This window comes from Populus nigra, chromosome 12 (assembly GCF_951802175.1).
Source record: "Populus nigra chromosome 12, ddPopNigr1.1, whole genome shotgun sequence".
In the NCBI taxonomy this organism is placed as follows: domain Eukaryota; kingdom Viridiplantae; phylum Streptophyta; class Magnoliopsida; order Malpighiales; family Salicaceae; genus Populus; species Populus nigra.
The window spans coordinates 15928248-15941669 of NC_084863.1; the positions used below are offsets into that span (position 1 = coordinate 15928248).

The 13422-nt window shown below is 36.4% G+C and overlaps 2 protein-coding genes across 6 annotated transcripts; one reads left to right on the forward strand and one right to left on the reverse strand.

The window, feature by feature from the left end:
* Positions 1–3193: 3193 nt before the first annotated feature.
* On the forward strand, positions 3194–8081 carry LOC133669828 (uncharacterized). Its single transcript, XM_062090153.1, has 8 exons — positions 3194–4440; positions 4676–4752; positions 4891–5059; positions 5693–5781; positions 5887–6051; positions 6150–6227; positions 6705–6808; positions 7594–8081. Exons 1-8 carry the CDS (start codon positions 3867–3869, stop codon positions 7697–7699), a joined length of 1362 nt encoding a protein of 453 aa, XP_061946137.1. The 5' UTR covers positions 3194–3866; the 3' UTR covers positions 7700–8081.
* A 447-nt stretch (positions 8082–8528) lies between these two features.
* On the reverse strand, positions 8529–12816 carry LOC133669827 (uncharacterized). Of its 5 annotated transcripts, none has more exons than XM_062090150.1 (7): positions 12348–12816; positions 11792–12226; positions 11369–11629; positions 11032–11157; positions 10749–10952; positions 10160–10324; positions 8529–9101 (listed from the first exon to the last, which is right to left on the reverse strand). In XM_062090150.1, exons 2-7 carry the CDS (start codon positions 12116–12118, stop codon positions 8730–8732), a joined length of 1455 nt encoding a protein of 484 aa, XP_061946134.1. In that variant the 5' UTR covers positions 12119–12226; positions 12348–12816; the 3' UTR covers positions 8529–8729. The 5 variants fall into 5 exon arrangements, with proteins under 5 accessions (XP_061946134.1, XP_061946135.1, XP_061946136.1 ...); XM_062090151.1 differs by having other exon boundaries at positions 12353–12766; XM_062090152.1 differs by having other exon boundaries at positions 11032–11145; positions 12343–12766.
* Between the last annotated feature and the right edge of the window lie 606 nt (positions 12817–13422).

The following is a 13422-nucleotide window of genomic DNA, read 5'->3' on the forward strand; positions in this document are numbered from 1 at the left end:
GAGAATTTGGCACCCAATCAATACTCCATGTCTAACAAAAAGAATACCACTCACAACTCATCATCCCAGTAAATTACGGATACTCATAATCTTCATACCAACATTTCTAGCAGAGGCTACTTTTTTTTGTCATGGATATCACTGTGCAGCCCATAGTCAACGGTTAGACACTCAGAGGTTAGAATTATTAGTAGTTAACGTGATTGAAGAGTCTTTTTATCCTTACATGGATTGAAGTGAGCATTGCCGTAAAATTGAGAAGCTGTGCTAGACAGTACCTCTTATGATAAATAAGGTGTTTTTGAAGCTTAAATTCTAGAAATAGTGGCGAAAGCCATTCCGTAAATTATTTTTTGCATATCTTTTTAGACTTGAAAAGATATATAAAAAGGTGGTTGCAGCAAATAATTGAGTTTGGTTATCTTCCCGAATCATTGTAAATTGAATTTGATTATATATCATGACAAAGATAATATAAGTCTTATAAACTTTCAATCCAATACATTTAAATTCAGTAATTCATTGAGATAATATAAGTCTTATAAACTTTGAGATTCAATACATTTAAATTTAGTAATTCATTGAACTCAAGAGATCATGGATTTAATGTTATGTTGGATCCAAAATACTTGGGTTCAACTAATATAAAGATATCAAATCTAATAAATTTGGATTCAACTTTTAGCAAAACTCAAATAAATATAGGCTTAAAGAGAAGTGATAATCAATATATTTTAGTTGAGTCATCAACTGAATCTAAAAAAACATGGATCTCACTAGATGCCAAACCCAACATACTTGGGTTCACCAATCAGCTAAACTCAAGGCAATGTATCAACTAAAAATGTTATGGGTTTATCATACCCTTTCACCTAGGTTGGGTTCTATCTCATTATCTAGGATTACAGAATCCTATTTCTAAAATAACTACATGAATTATTCATATTAGAGGCGATGATCTTCCTATACTTATAAAAGTGCAAAATATCTCTTAAGAAGCTTACGATACTTATCATTGCATTAATAATATTTAAGGAATATTTATCTCTCATTAATGTCATCAAAATCAAAAGATTTTTTAGTCTTTTTTTTTTCTAAAAACAACAAGATTTCAGAATGAATATTTAGACAAGACTTCAAAAAATTTTATCTGGTATATATTTTTTAGCATCAATCATTCTAAAATACAAAAATAAACATAACTTGCTGCAATATTTTAAATCTATTTGAAGTTATTTATTATTTTTTTTTTATAAAATTACTCTTTAAATATTTTGAGTGTAGGCACGTCATCACTTTAGAATCCTAATTTTGACGCTCCAGAGCAATGGTATCTTGCCAGACAACATACCTAATATATAGACTGCTACTGCAGATTCATCGATGATATTATAGGATGAAGATCGAAGGTAGGAGGGAGCACCAGCCAGCTCTCGAGAGATAGCCTTTATTCGAAGCGTCATGTAGCAGCCGCTAGTAATCGATGCCTCTGTGATGAAAAATAATGTGCTTTGTTGCTTAGGCAATAAGTTAGCACTCTCACTCGTACAAGCCCCTTTCCCTTTCCCTTAGAAAACTGTGCAGTTAAAAATGGAAATGTTTAAAGTCACGGACTGCGTCGTATTGTCCTCCCTCTCCACGCCATCATGGAAATGTTTGCGATGGAATTACATCTCAATTATATGCCTCAGTATCAAGCTCCATTGAGGCTCTGGTTGCTTTTACTACTTTGATTGCAACTCCAGATACTGTTTAGTTATAAAAAAGCTTTGGTGGAGGCCTTTTTGTTCTTTCAAAATGACTTCTCTTTTATTTTATTTTATTTTATTTTATTTTATTTTATTTTTCAAACCACGACCATTATACAAGTTGCTCTTTTTAATTTTGAATATCATTTCGAAATATCCAAGGTAACTTTGACCAGGGAAAAGTACGTTTTAGGATAAAATAATTAAGGACAACCTCCAACTAAATTATAAACAAGTATAACAAAATAAACTAATTAAAATGAAAGGGTGCAGTGAAACCCGAGTGAAGAAACCGATGTAATCTAGGTAAGACCATCCTTTCTTTTTTATTTTTTAATAAACTCAAAAATTATAAAATTAATTTTAATCATATATTTTTTTTATAGCCTATATTCTCATAAAATATTTCTTTAACTTTTCCAATCAATATGGGGGCAATTTTGAGTGTACAATAACATTATTATTATTATTATTATCTTATAATCAAAGTAAAATCAACTTATTTAACTCATTTATATCTATAACTTTAGTTACAGTTATTTTAAAACATGCATACGACACTCGAGCATTATTTCTTTGGAAAAAAATTAGTCTAGTCCAAGTTGGAATTTAGCTGCATGTCTATGTAATTTTTAAGAGTGTTATAAAAATTATTTTTTAAAAATATTATTTGATTAGAAATATATTAAAATAATTTTTTTTTTTAAATTAACATGTAAAATAAAAAAATAAAAAATTTTAAATCATGACAATACATAACAGCACTTACAGTACGGATTATAAATAAGAAAGTCAGGGATTGTGTGATTGGATTGAGGAAGCCTGAGGGCAAGGGGACATTGAAAGTTGTGCATCCAGTTCAGAACATAAGTGTGGTAACAATCGGTGCAGCCAGCAACCCAACCCATGAAATTAATCAAGGTAGATGAAAACTATCCCGAATACCCATATATGTATATATATATATATATATATATGCATATACATATATATCCTTGTACACCTACCTCCTAAGCACCTGCAGAGTAAACTCAACGTAAGGTGGTCCATCATGTATGTTGACAGTAGCTTCTAGATTTTCCATACACTATCAGGTTACATAGGCGAAGGTGTGGTGTGATTTCAAGATTGAAAGCTCGCCGTTCTTGTCTTTTTCTTGGCGAGGGGCAGTGTACTTGTGTTGAGCATTTTAACTTTCCTCTTCTTTATTCTTCGTTCACATTGATGTGACCAAATATGATCTCAGCTTCTTTAAAAAAGTGTGAAATTCGATCATTTTCCTGCAAGACTTGCGCAAGGCTCCTGGGATTCCTTCCTTTCTTCTGGTACAATCAAAAGATTCATAAGAAATCAGCATCTTCTAGTAACCTACGAGGATGTCTTTGACATGAGACACAACAAGACGGGATCAGTTGTTCCATGGAAGACGTAAGATAGAAATTTGGACTCGGAAAGAAATAAAAATTATCCTTGTTGTTTCGATGTGGGCGTCAAATACTGCTACGCCTAGCACATTGTCAGTGGAGACAAGAGTTGATTTTCTAGTGCCCATCACAGTTAAACACTATTGTTCTACTGTGTAGGGGGTAAGTAAATTTGACCCCAAAAAAAGGGCTGCAGCTTGAAAACGTGTGCGTGTGAGAGAGGACCGAGGAGACACGCCTAAGTTAATTGAAATGCCCATATAGTTTAAGCTTATGTTTCCCTGTCTGATGATCAGCTCAGCTCTGCAGGAAAAGCCCTATCCTCTTCCTCTCCTTCTCCCAATCCTAATCAAGATAAAATCAGAGAAAAGGTCAGATTCCAGCACCACCTTGTAGATATTGTCTTGACAAAGACCCACTTTTTTATTATTATTATAATAATAAGAATTAATCAAAGCGCGTAGCCGAAAAGCTGTTTTAGACGAGGACATAAAGTGATAGACTCCATCAATGGAAGCATTAAGAAGAAGATGAAAGCAGGAGCAGCTGCTGTATCCAGCCTGTGAGAAAACCAAGCTTCCTTTTTTTTCAGATATCTATCCCTCCACTTCAATTTTGCATTGAAGTTTCATTCTTTCTCAGAAATTTCCGTTCTTTGCATATCATCTGTAGAGGGTAGAGATTAGGAAAAGGTATGGAGATTTGTGGTGAAGGCAATTCTGGTGAAATCTATAGGAATTCTTCTTTAGGAAGCAGCAGTGTTGGTGGTGGTGGTGGTGGTGATGGTTATAGCAACAATCCAAGAAGGTATGGAATTAATATAGCAGCATCAAATTTGATAAATGCTCCATTAACAACCCTTTTGGAATACTCGGGTATACTAGGAGGAAGCACCTCCAGTTATTCTCAAGAAAGGGAGCAACTGATTTCTTCTCCATCTACCGCTACTGGTGGTGGTGGTCATCAGGAGGTTACAATTAGGATAATTGGCTCCGCAGAGAATGATCATGATGATGGACCCAATACTTCCCCAAATGTTGAGGAGTTACCATATGGTCAACGAGGTGGGGTTGTGGAGGGGAATGCGAATACTGAAAGCTCTATTTCTGATGGGTCTTCTGGAATTGCCACAGATTCATCATCTTCATCTTCTTCTTCATCTTCTTCTTATCAGAGATATGATATTCAGAACTTGGCTAGGTGGATTGAGCACGTTCTTCCATTTTCTTTGCTGTTGCTTCTTGTTTTTGTTCGTCAACATTTGCAAGGTATTTCTCCTGCTTCCGTCTTTCATTTTCTCTTTTCCAATTTATGAGTGATATAAAGTTATTGTTTCCCTTTTTTTTGGAACTGTTTTTCCTGTTGATGTCTGTAAAATCATGAATTATTGATTTATATCAAGCCTTAATCTTGATCAGGGATAAAAACTGTCAGATGCAGAGATTATATTGTATCATTAGATGCACAATCAAATTATTTGTTCTGGATTTGCATCTATTTCAGGCTTTTGTGCTGCGTTGTGGATTGCTGCAGTTTTATTTAAATCAAATGATATTCTAAGGAGGCAGACAGCTCTAAAGGTTCTGTAACTTGTATTCTGGATTCCACTTTTCATGGTTTTTGAGGTTTAAATAAAACGAATATATTTGACGGTAACTGATATATAACCTTGGATTTCTTGTCATGTTTCTAACTATATAAAGTACTGGCTTCTGCAGGGAGAGAGAAAGAAGTCTGTTCTCCTAGGCATGACTGTAGTGTTGATTCTTCATGTGATGTCAATTTATTGGTGGTATAGGAATGCTGACCTTCTATATCCATTGGTTTTACTTCCTCCATCCACAATACCTCCTTTCTGGCATGTTTTATTTATCATCATTGTGAATGGTGAGTGCCTTTTATCAGTCTATACCACTGTGTTCCTGTGAAATATTTGTGCTGGGCCTGTAAGTTATGGGAATTGTCTGTGTAGAATGATTTTTCTTATGCTTCTGCAAATTTATGATCTTTTTGTTGTCTTTCCTTCGGCTCGAACTGTACTTTCTGTTCAGTATCTTTTGAGCCATGAGAAAATGCACATGTAGGTTTTCCATGATGTTGTTTTGCTTAGCAAAATTTCAGTTGGACTGATTGAAAGAGTACACATTTGAGAAATTTTTTTTTTTTTTAAAAAGGAGCGAGAGTATACATTTAATCCTAGGCTTTGTGGTGGTGGACACAAGCCAAAGCGCCCCATGACAAAATGGTTTGTGTATAGGATAATTGGAGCTGTCATTGACAAAATGTTCCTCTTTTTACATTATAAATTAAGCTTTTACTTATGATAGGAAGTTTTACCACGAGTTTTGGTTCATTGAAGCATCAAACAGTTTTTATTTCCTTTGTTGACTGCCATGTAAAAGGGAAAAAATGGAAGATTTCAGTAGAAATTAAATTTCTCTTTTATGGGTTAATGTGCCTTCCACATGCTGTAATTGTGATGTGATCTCAACATATTCTCTGAATGGTCTTCTTTTTCAGATGCGTTGGTGCGACAGGTAGCAATGGTGTTCAAATGCATGCTTTTGTTGTTTTACAAGAATAGCAGAGGCCACAATTACCGCAAACAGGTCACTTACATATTCAAATTTTAATTTCTTATATGTTTATGTGTTTACAATTTACTCTTGTCTTATGTATCATTTTACATATTCTGAAAGCTTGTGCTTTTACAGGGTCAAATGCTAACTCTGGTTGAGTATTTTCTGTTACTGTACCGTGCCTTGTTGCCGACACCTGTTTGGTATCGTTTCTTCTTAAACAGGGAATATGGAAGCTTTTTTTCGTCATTAGTCACAGGGTTATATTTAACCTTCAAGCTTACCACAGTTCTGAGGAAGGTATGCTCTCATTTATATAAAATGCAATCTTTCTAGTACCATAATAAAACCATAGTTTATTGACATCATCTGGATCATAACATCACTTTCATATCTAGGTCCAACTATTCTTCACTGCATTGCGGACCTTGTCACATAAAGAAATGTACTATGGTTCTTATGCCACATCTGAACAGGTGAGCGGTCTTTTAATTCCTTTCTTTCCTCACATAAATGTGGAGAAACATAATCTTTCATAGTTAAGCATCATCTTCAGATGCAACTGCTAGCCACTTGGTGAACAAGAGCTTCTGCGAAAAGCCACGCGGATTTTAGCCTGTTATTAATGCCTCTTTTGCTTGTCATTACTTGTATGGATGCTCATGCCAAACATGTAGCCATGCTATTCCTTGGCAGGACTTTTGAGGGTAGTCCTAATAAATATCCAGCACTGCAATATCCCATTGTTTGCCTTTGAACATTCAAACTTCCAGCTAGAAATTCTCTAAAGACACCATGGCATATATGCTACCCAACTTAATTTCTGGTTCATCATTACTTTTCTCAGCATTAATTGGTTTGCTATATTGTATTTATGAATCTTCTGTGTTTGTATTATTTTTTTCTTGTGCACGAGTATTGGCACATTTTAAGTTTTCGTCACTAATTTGCAGGTCAATGCAGTGGGGGATCTCTGTGCCATTTGCCAGGAGAAGATGCATGCTCCCATTTTACTACGCTGTAAACACATATTCTGTGAAGATTGTGTTTCTGAATGGTTACTTTCTCAACCCTTACTCTCTATTTCTTTATGAGAATCATATCTATCTACAAAGATGGATGCACTCCTGTGTGTAAATCATTTTCTGTTTTGTAAGTCTAGGCATTAAATTTTTAGAGTATTAACTTTCATAAAACCTTAAGTTATGAATGTCGTTAGGTATTGTATGGAACTATTAGTGTCAAGCCTGTTGATCAGCAATGAGATTCTATGTTTGGTTTCTATAGCTTTCACTAATCATGTGTTAAAAAAGAAAATGACTATTAGCAGCCAATCTGTGCCGAGAGGTCACAAAATAAATAGTGTCTGAAATCTTAAACTTATATGTGCCCAGTACATAACAACTGAGTAAGTACCAGATCATGCCAATGCCTGCGTTGAGCTTTAGGAAAGATTGAATTTCCAGCTCTGTTTGATGGCTGGAACAATGCTGAGAGTATTGCATCCATTCTGTGCTGTGGCTTTTGTTTCTGAATAAAAGCCATCTTATTCCTGTTGCATGTGCCTCTTTTCTTTTCCTCCATTTACTTGATTACTGATTAAATAACAATGTATCATTGTCCAGTTGTACTTCTGAAATCCTTGGTATTTTCCTGTCAAGTAGGAAAATTGAGATGCTAAACAATAAAGATGATACCAGAGTTGCTGCTTTTGCTGTCTCTTAATTCGCAAAACGCCAACAATAAATTTGCAACTACTGCTAAAAGTCCATGAATTTGCAAAGCATTTTATGTTTTTCGCTGTTTTCTTGTTACTTCATGTATCCTTCTTTGCATTTTCAGGTTTGATCGAGAAAGGACGTGTCCATTATGCAGGGCTTTGGTCAAATCAGCAGATATTAAGTCATATAGTGATGGATCAACCAGTTTGTTCTTCCAGCTATTCTAAGATATGATGCTTGTTCTTAAACCAGGACCACTTTCACCTTTCAAAGCCAAATGCCTATGCCATTCTACAGGTTCTCTTCGTATGTTCTCGGCAGATATTTTTTCGAAGCACTGCTGACAGTTCACTGGATCTAAATGTTGACGTTCTCCTATTTGTTGCAATCCAGAGGTTAGGTAGATATTCCGGCCAATTCAATGTATTTATAATCTTTGAACCACAGATGGAGCACTTCCAGATCTTCTGTCAGTAACCATCGCGTTAACTTTTTTCCTTCTTTTTTCTTCTTTTCTTTTTGTTTTTGAAAAATATATTCAATGTATTATATCCTATTGCAACAATTATGGTTAGCAATGCACTTTGCAATGTTGCAAAAGTTCTTATAGTTGTTGATTGGCCAAATAAATTCTGTTCCCAAGTCATGAGCATGAGATTTAAACTAGCGTTTAGGTCTAAATCTGATTTCTTATGAACACCCCACCACATAAACCTACTGTTTGATCCGATACATGTTATCAGACACAGAATCTTGAATCAATACCAGATGTTCTCCTCTCATGGCAAAGCATGCTGCAAGACACATTCGCCATCATTGAACTCATCGATCCACTATCTCTAAACAGAACCCCAAGTTGTTCCACATTTGCTACAGCCTAACATGCAAATGCATTGATCCATCTCAAATGATGAAAATATACTTGTTTAAAGAACAATTATTTGAATCACTATTGAAGACAGCTTAGACAGTGACCAACTTGAAGTCGCATGAATCCTTGACATCACCATGAATTTTATAATTAAATTCACAGGCAAAATACTCTCGAACAAACTCTGAAGAAAAGCTGTGGTTTTAACATGTAACAAGTTTAAAGTACATAACAGGATGTATACATCGAGGATCAGCCCAACATGGGAGACTGACAATGAATTACAAGGAAACAAAGACAAACCATACTGTTACAATTTCAAGCTTTTGTCTGAAAAGATTGAGTATAGAGCATTGCCATTCAAACGGTAGAATACGAGTGTTTTCTTATATCTGCTGCAATTGATGTCGAGCATATGAATTTGGTGATGTGGCACTCTTAGAAACCTCTACAGACCCCGGTGGGGGGACAGGATGAGGCAAGATGTCTTGAGTGACAGGCAGACTTGTACCATGGGAAGCCTCTGTATACAGTGGAGGGGCTGACGTAGAGGGGATGGAGGGAGTAATGGAGACAACTTTCACGGGATAAACTTCAGTTACTTCTTCAGTGCTCTCATCTAAGTATACAACATCCTGCATAGTAAGCTGGTGATATTCAACCACCTCCCTTAAAAAGCGGTTCTCACGAGCATAGACTGAGTTCTCATGTGCCAATCTGGCCTTCTCTGCTAACAGTGTTTCAAGTTGAAGCCGAATCTGGAGTTGGAAAGAAGGTAATCAGAATTGAAATTGCATGATACAAACATAATATCATGTTTCATTTCCATTTGCCAAGAAAGAGGATTGCTTTTTCCCCAATTGATAGAATTAACAATCATATGAAAAATAATAGCACAGTAACTGTGAATTTTGCATGGCAATGCTTACACCTGTTAAAATGTCAACAAGGATCATGTTGTTATGGTCATTGAATTGGGTTCTACACTACGGCCATTCTTTCCTGTTCTCTGTTTTCTTTTTTGAGAAATACTCTTCAGTCATTCTAGATAATAAGAAATGAAAAGCCATTCCTACTCTCAGTTTTAAGAAAGAAACATGGGTCACAAAATTATTTCTAAGGGTCTGTTTATTAAGAAGGAAGGAATGGGAGAAGGATAAGTCTGATAAAAAGCCCATTCAAACTGATTGCAAAGTTCAATATCAATTAGTCTTATGAAAAACACAGCGATAACAAATCCATCATAACATAGACTCTCTTCCGATGACATTGTAATTATATCCACATAGATTGATCACGCGATCAGGGTTTTAGTTGGTCTAGAATTGGATTTGAAGCTTGCCAATAGCAATATGATAACATAAAAAAGAATACATGCCAGCTCTCCTCTTGGCATAGCTAGGACCAACTTTTAGTACGAATAGGGTCTTTTAATGGACTGACTCTTTTGCAGATGTCCATAAAAGCAGAAAGTACAAGCAAGCATATCTTACATACAGTTCCAGCATTCTGAAAATTGTAATGAGCTTTGAAAATCAAATGCTTATTCTAATAATATGATGAAAGGAGCTTGATGATGCTGTCAATTACAAAAGCATTAATATCCTTTGGAATGTTCAAAGTAATAGATAAACTTAGCTAAGGCTACCTTATTCTCTTCTCTGCCCTCGTTCCTAACATAACCAAGCACCACATTTCTAGTTCATTTTGATAGTTTGTCAGCAACCAGATTATCATCTTCCAGATTATCACAGCATTAGAAGATAAATAAGAGCAAATTGAGAAAAAAAAGAATCATGGTGAAAGCAATGTGTACCAAATCATCATCTTCCAGATTTTCTCCCCTTTCATGATTCTCCCTGAGGATTTTATTTTCCTCCTCCAGCTGAGCACATCGCTCCTTAGCAAAAGCCAAATCTGTTTTAACAGTTTTCAGCTCTCGAAGAAGAAGCTTTGCCTTGGCAGCCATTGCCATCGCAACCTGTCACACAAAACAAAGCCAAATTATGTATAGTGCCATGAAAAGTAAGCCATTACATCAAATCAATTCGGATGTATTTTCCTGTCAATAGGCTGGTCCAGAGACATGGTACAAGCCCCAGTGAAAAAAGTCGTAGTATAGCAAAGAACCAATGCTTAAGACAGTAGGATACTTACTTAGAAGGCTACTTTGAAGAACGGAAGTAGTGGGATAACTACATGGACTATAGAATCAGTCAAAGAACTGATTGATAACACGGGTAGATACATTGGCTCTAACTTTAAAGAAATTGATGTTATTTTGTACTTTGTACAAATGGCAATTTGGCAAAGCAGTTTCTAACTAAAGCTGCACAAGTGTAGGACAACCCACACATGCAAATATACTTCTATTATATGAACAATTGACACAGCTGCCACCTTACATCGCGAGATGCCTTCAGTTGAAGTTCTTGCTCAGTTTCTTTCTGGGGTTGTTGTCTATTGGTCTGCATTTGGGGTTGTTGCCACATGCTACTCCGATTGGTTGCCTGATTCTGTCCAGCAGCACCATTAGGTTTTTTCCGAATATGCTTACGAGTTTCTTGGATAATATCTGCAGTCCGGTTCTCCACTTTTGTTAGACCTTCCTGAAAAGGGGGATCGGCATTAGTGCAATCTAAGGAATTATGGATAATTTGAACATGGAATATGAATGGGGAGGCTCACCTCAACAGCATTACCGATATAATTCAGGGAAGATGAGATTGCATTCAGTCCCTTCTGGAATGCAGGACTCTCTGTTTTCCGATAGGTCTTGTGAGAAGGGTATTGGTTCTGGTACTGCAATAACATCTAATGGGTTCACTTTAGCTCGTATGGAAACACTCACTTGACAGGAAAAGGATATAAAGGGGACATTCAAGTTCAATCTAAGGGTATTTTTAGCATATCAAAAAAGTACAAAAAAAAAACGGAATTTTTCTAAAGCTGAGAGCTATTTTATTGGTTATGCATAAAAGACATGAAAGAACGCAAAAGGGAAGTTCAGGCTAGAATATTTGACCTTGGGCATAGTAGCAGAGTCAGGGACATGATGCTGCCTAGTAGTGGTCCTGTCAGTAGCTGAATCCATTTGTTGGTGTTGGTGTTGGTGTTGCTTTTGAGGAGGAGAAGGAGCATTGTTGTTATTAGTATTGAAATCATCATCAAGAATAGATTTAGCTTTTCTAGCAAGAGTACCCCAAAACCCTTGCTGCTGCTTTGTTTCCTTCATTGCTTTCATTGATGTGTACTCGTGATAATAGGCCTTGTTCGATTCCTCCTCCTACAGTAGTAGGATTCGAGCACAAAAAACCCAAACACATTTCAATATCAAGAAAATGAAGCAAAAAGCAAAATGCTTTACAGCAATTAACAATATAAAAATAAGAGAAAAGAGGGTTGGATCTGCAGCAAGGTAATAATAGTAGTGGAAGTAAAAAATTACCTTGGTAGAAGAAGAATTGAAATTGGAAGAGTCAGAGGAGGGGGAGGGGGAGGGGTGATTAGTGAAGGCGTAAGCGGAGGAGAGAGAGGAGTCTCTGTGGGCAGCGGAAGAAGCTCTTATGGCTTTGGTAGCCAAGGATGTGGAATTGCTCTTATTCTTAATGTTACTATCATTTGGAATTTGAACATCTTCGTAACTCCAATCCTCTTCGTCCAAGGAATAAGAAGAGGACGATGTTGTTGTCGTGATTGGAGATGGCCTGCTTCTGCTGTTTGTGCCTGATGTTTCCTCCTCGAGCTGCTGCTGCTGCCTTCTTCTATATGCCATATTCCGATAGATATTTCTGAGATGATCAAGGCTTCTTCTGATAAAATCTCCAACTACTTACCTGATCCAACCAGAGAATCAGAAACCCCTAATTCTCTCTTCCTTTCTCTGTTCCCGAGAGAGATTGATAGGGTAAATTTGCAACCGATTAGTGTAGTAGGAGGAAGAAGACAGGACAAAGAAAGGAAGAAGCAGTTATATTACAACAGACAGACCAAACACACCTGACCTGACCTGGCTCCTGCAACAACGATGTTAATGTGGAGAAGAAGATCCAATTTCAGCTCAGCTCAGACCAGACCTGTTTTATATGTCGCCGCAGCACTCACCACCCCTAGTTTTTACTCTCATTTTCTCCTTTTAATTCCACCATGTCTTCTTCATCAACATTAATTTTTTTTCTCTCTCTCTAATATATAAGTGTGATAAAATTGTATTAGTGTTTATCTCAGAATTTAAATTTATAAAATTTAAAATCTATTCTTTTTTAAAAAAATAAAAATAAACAATACCACTCAAACTCAACTTAAACAAAAATTGGTCAGATTTTATATTTGACCTCTCTCATGCTCTTCCATGAGATTTGAGAAGGGTCAGGAAGGAGATCTTCATGACTTCCCATGAACTGAAGAAGAAGAAGAGGGGGGGGGGGGGGGGGAATGAGGCATCCTGTCCAGTACAAAGTGCAAAGAATCCAAATGCCACCACCTTGTACGAAGTTTCCCATTTTCATTATATTTGGGCTTATGTTATCCATGATGGGCCTGGGTTTGTCACTTAAGTGGGCTTAAGTCCCATCCTTCCAATCCTTTTCTATTTGGCCCATAATAGTAAAACGCTGACTTGAAATGTCCGGGCTTTTTGTTCCACCTCATGGACCGCCATTTTCCGCTAGCTTTGGTCAGAAGAGAGCGGTCGGTTGCTGATGCACGCACCAGTGTATCATCTTCATGTCCGAACATCCATTAATTGACTCTCTCTCTCTCTCTCTCTCTCTCTCTCTGTATCATCTTCAATTCTTCATGTCCGAACATCCATTAATTGACTCTCTCTCTCCCCCCTCTCACATCTAGGCACTTGATTTACCCAATCTCTTATATTTTGTAAAGCATTGAGCAAAAATACCAAATGAAAATACGAAGAAATCTGATTTATTTTGAATTCTTTATCAATATTTACGGATTATATTTTTTGTCACCTGTGGACTAAACGGCACATTATGTCTGATTTTAGAAAGCAAAAACACCAAATCGTAACTTCAGAAAGATTATGATTTACCATTGATGAATGTGACTAAGCATGGA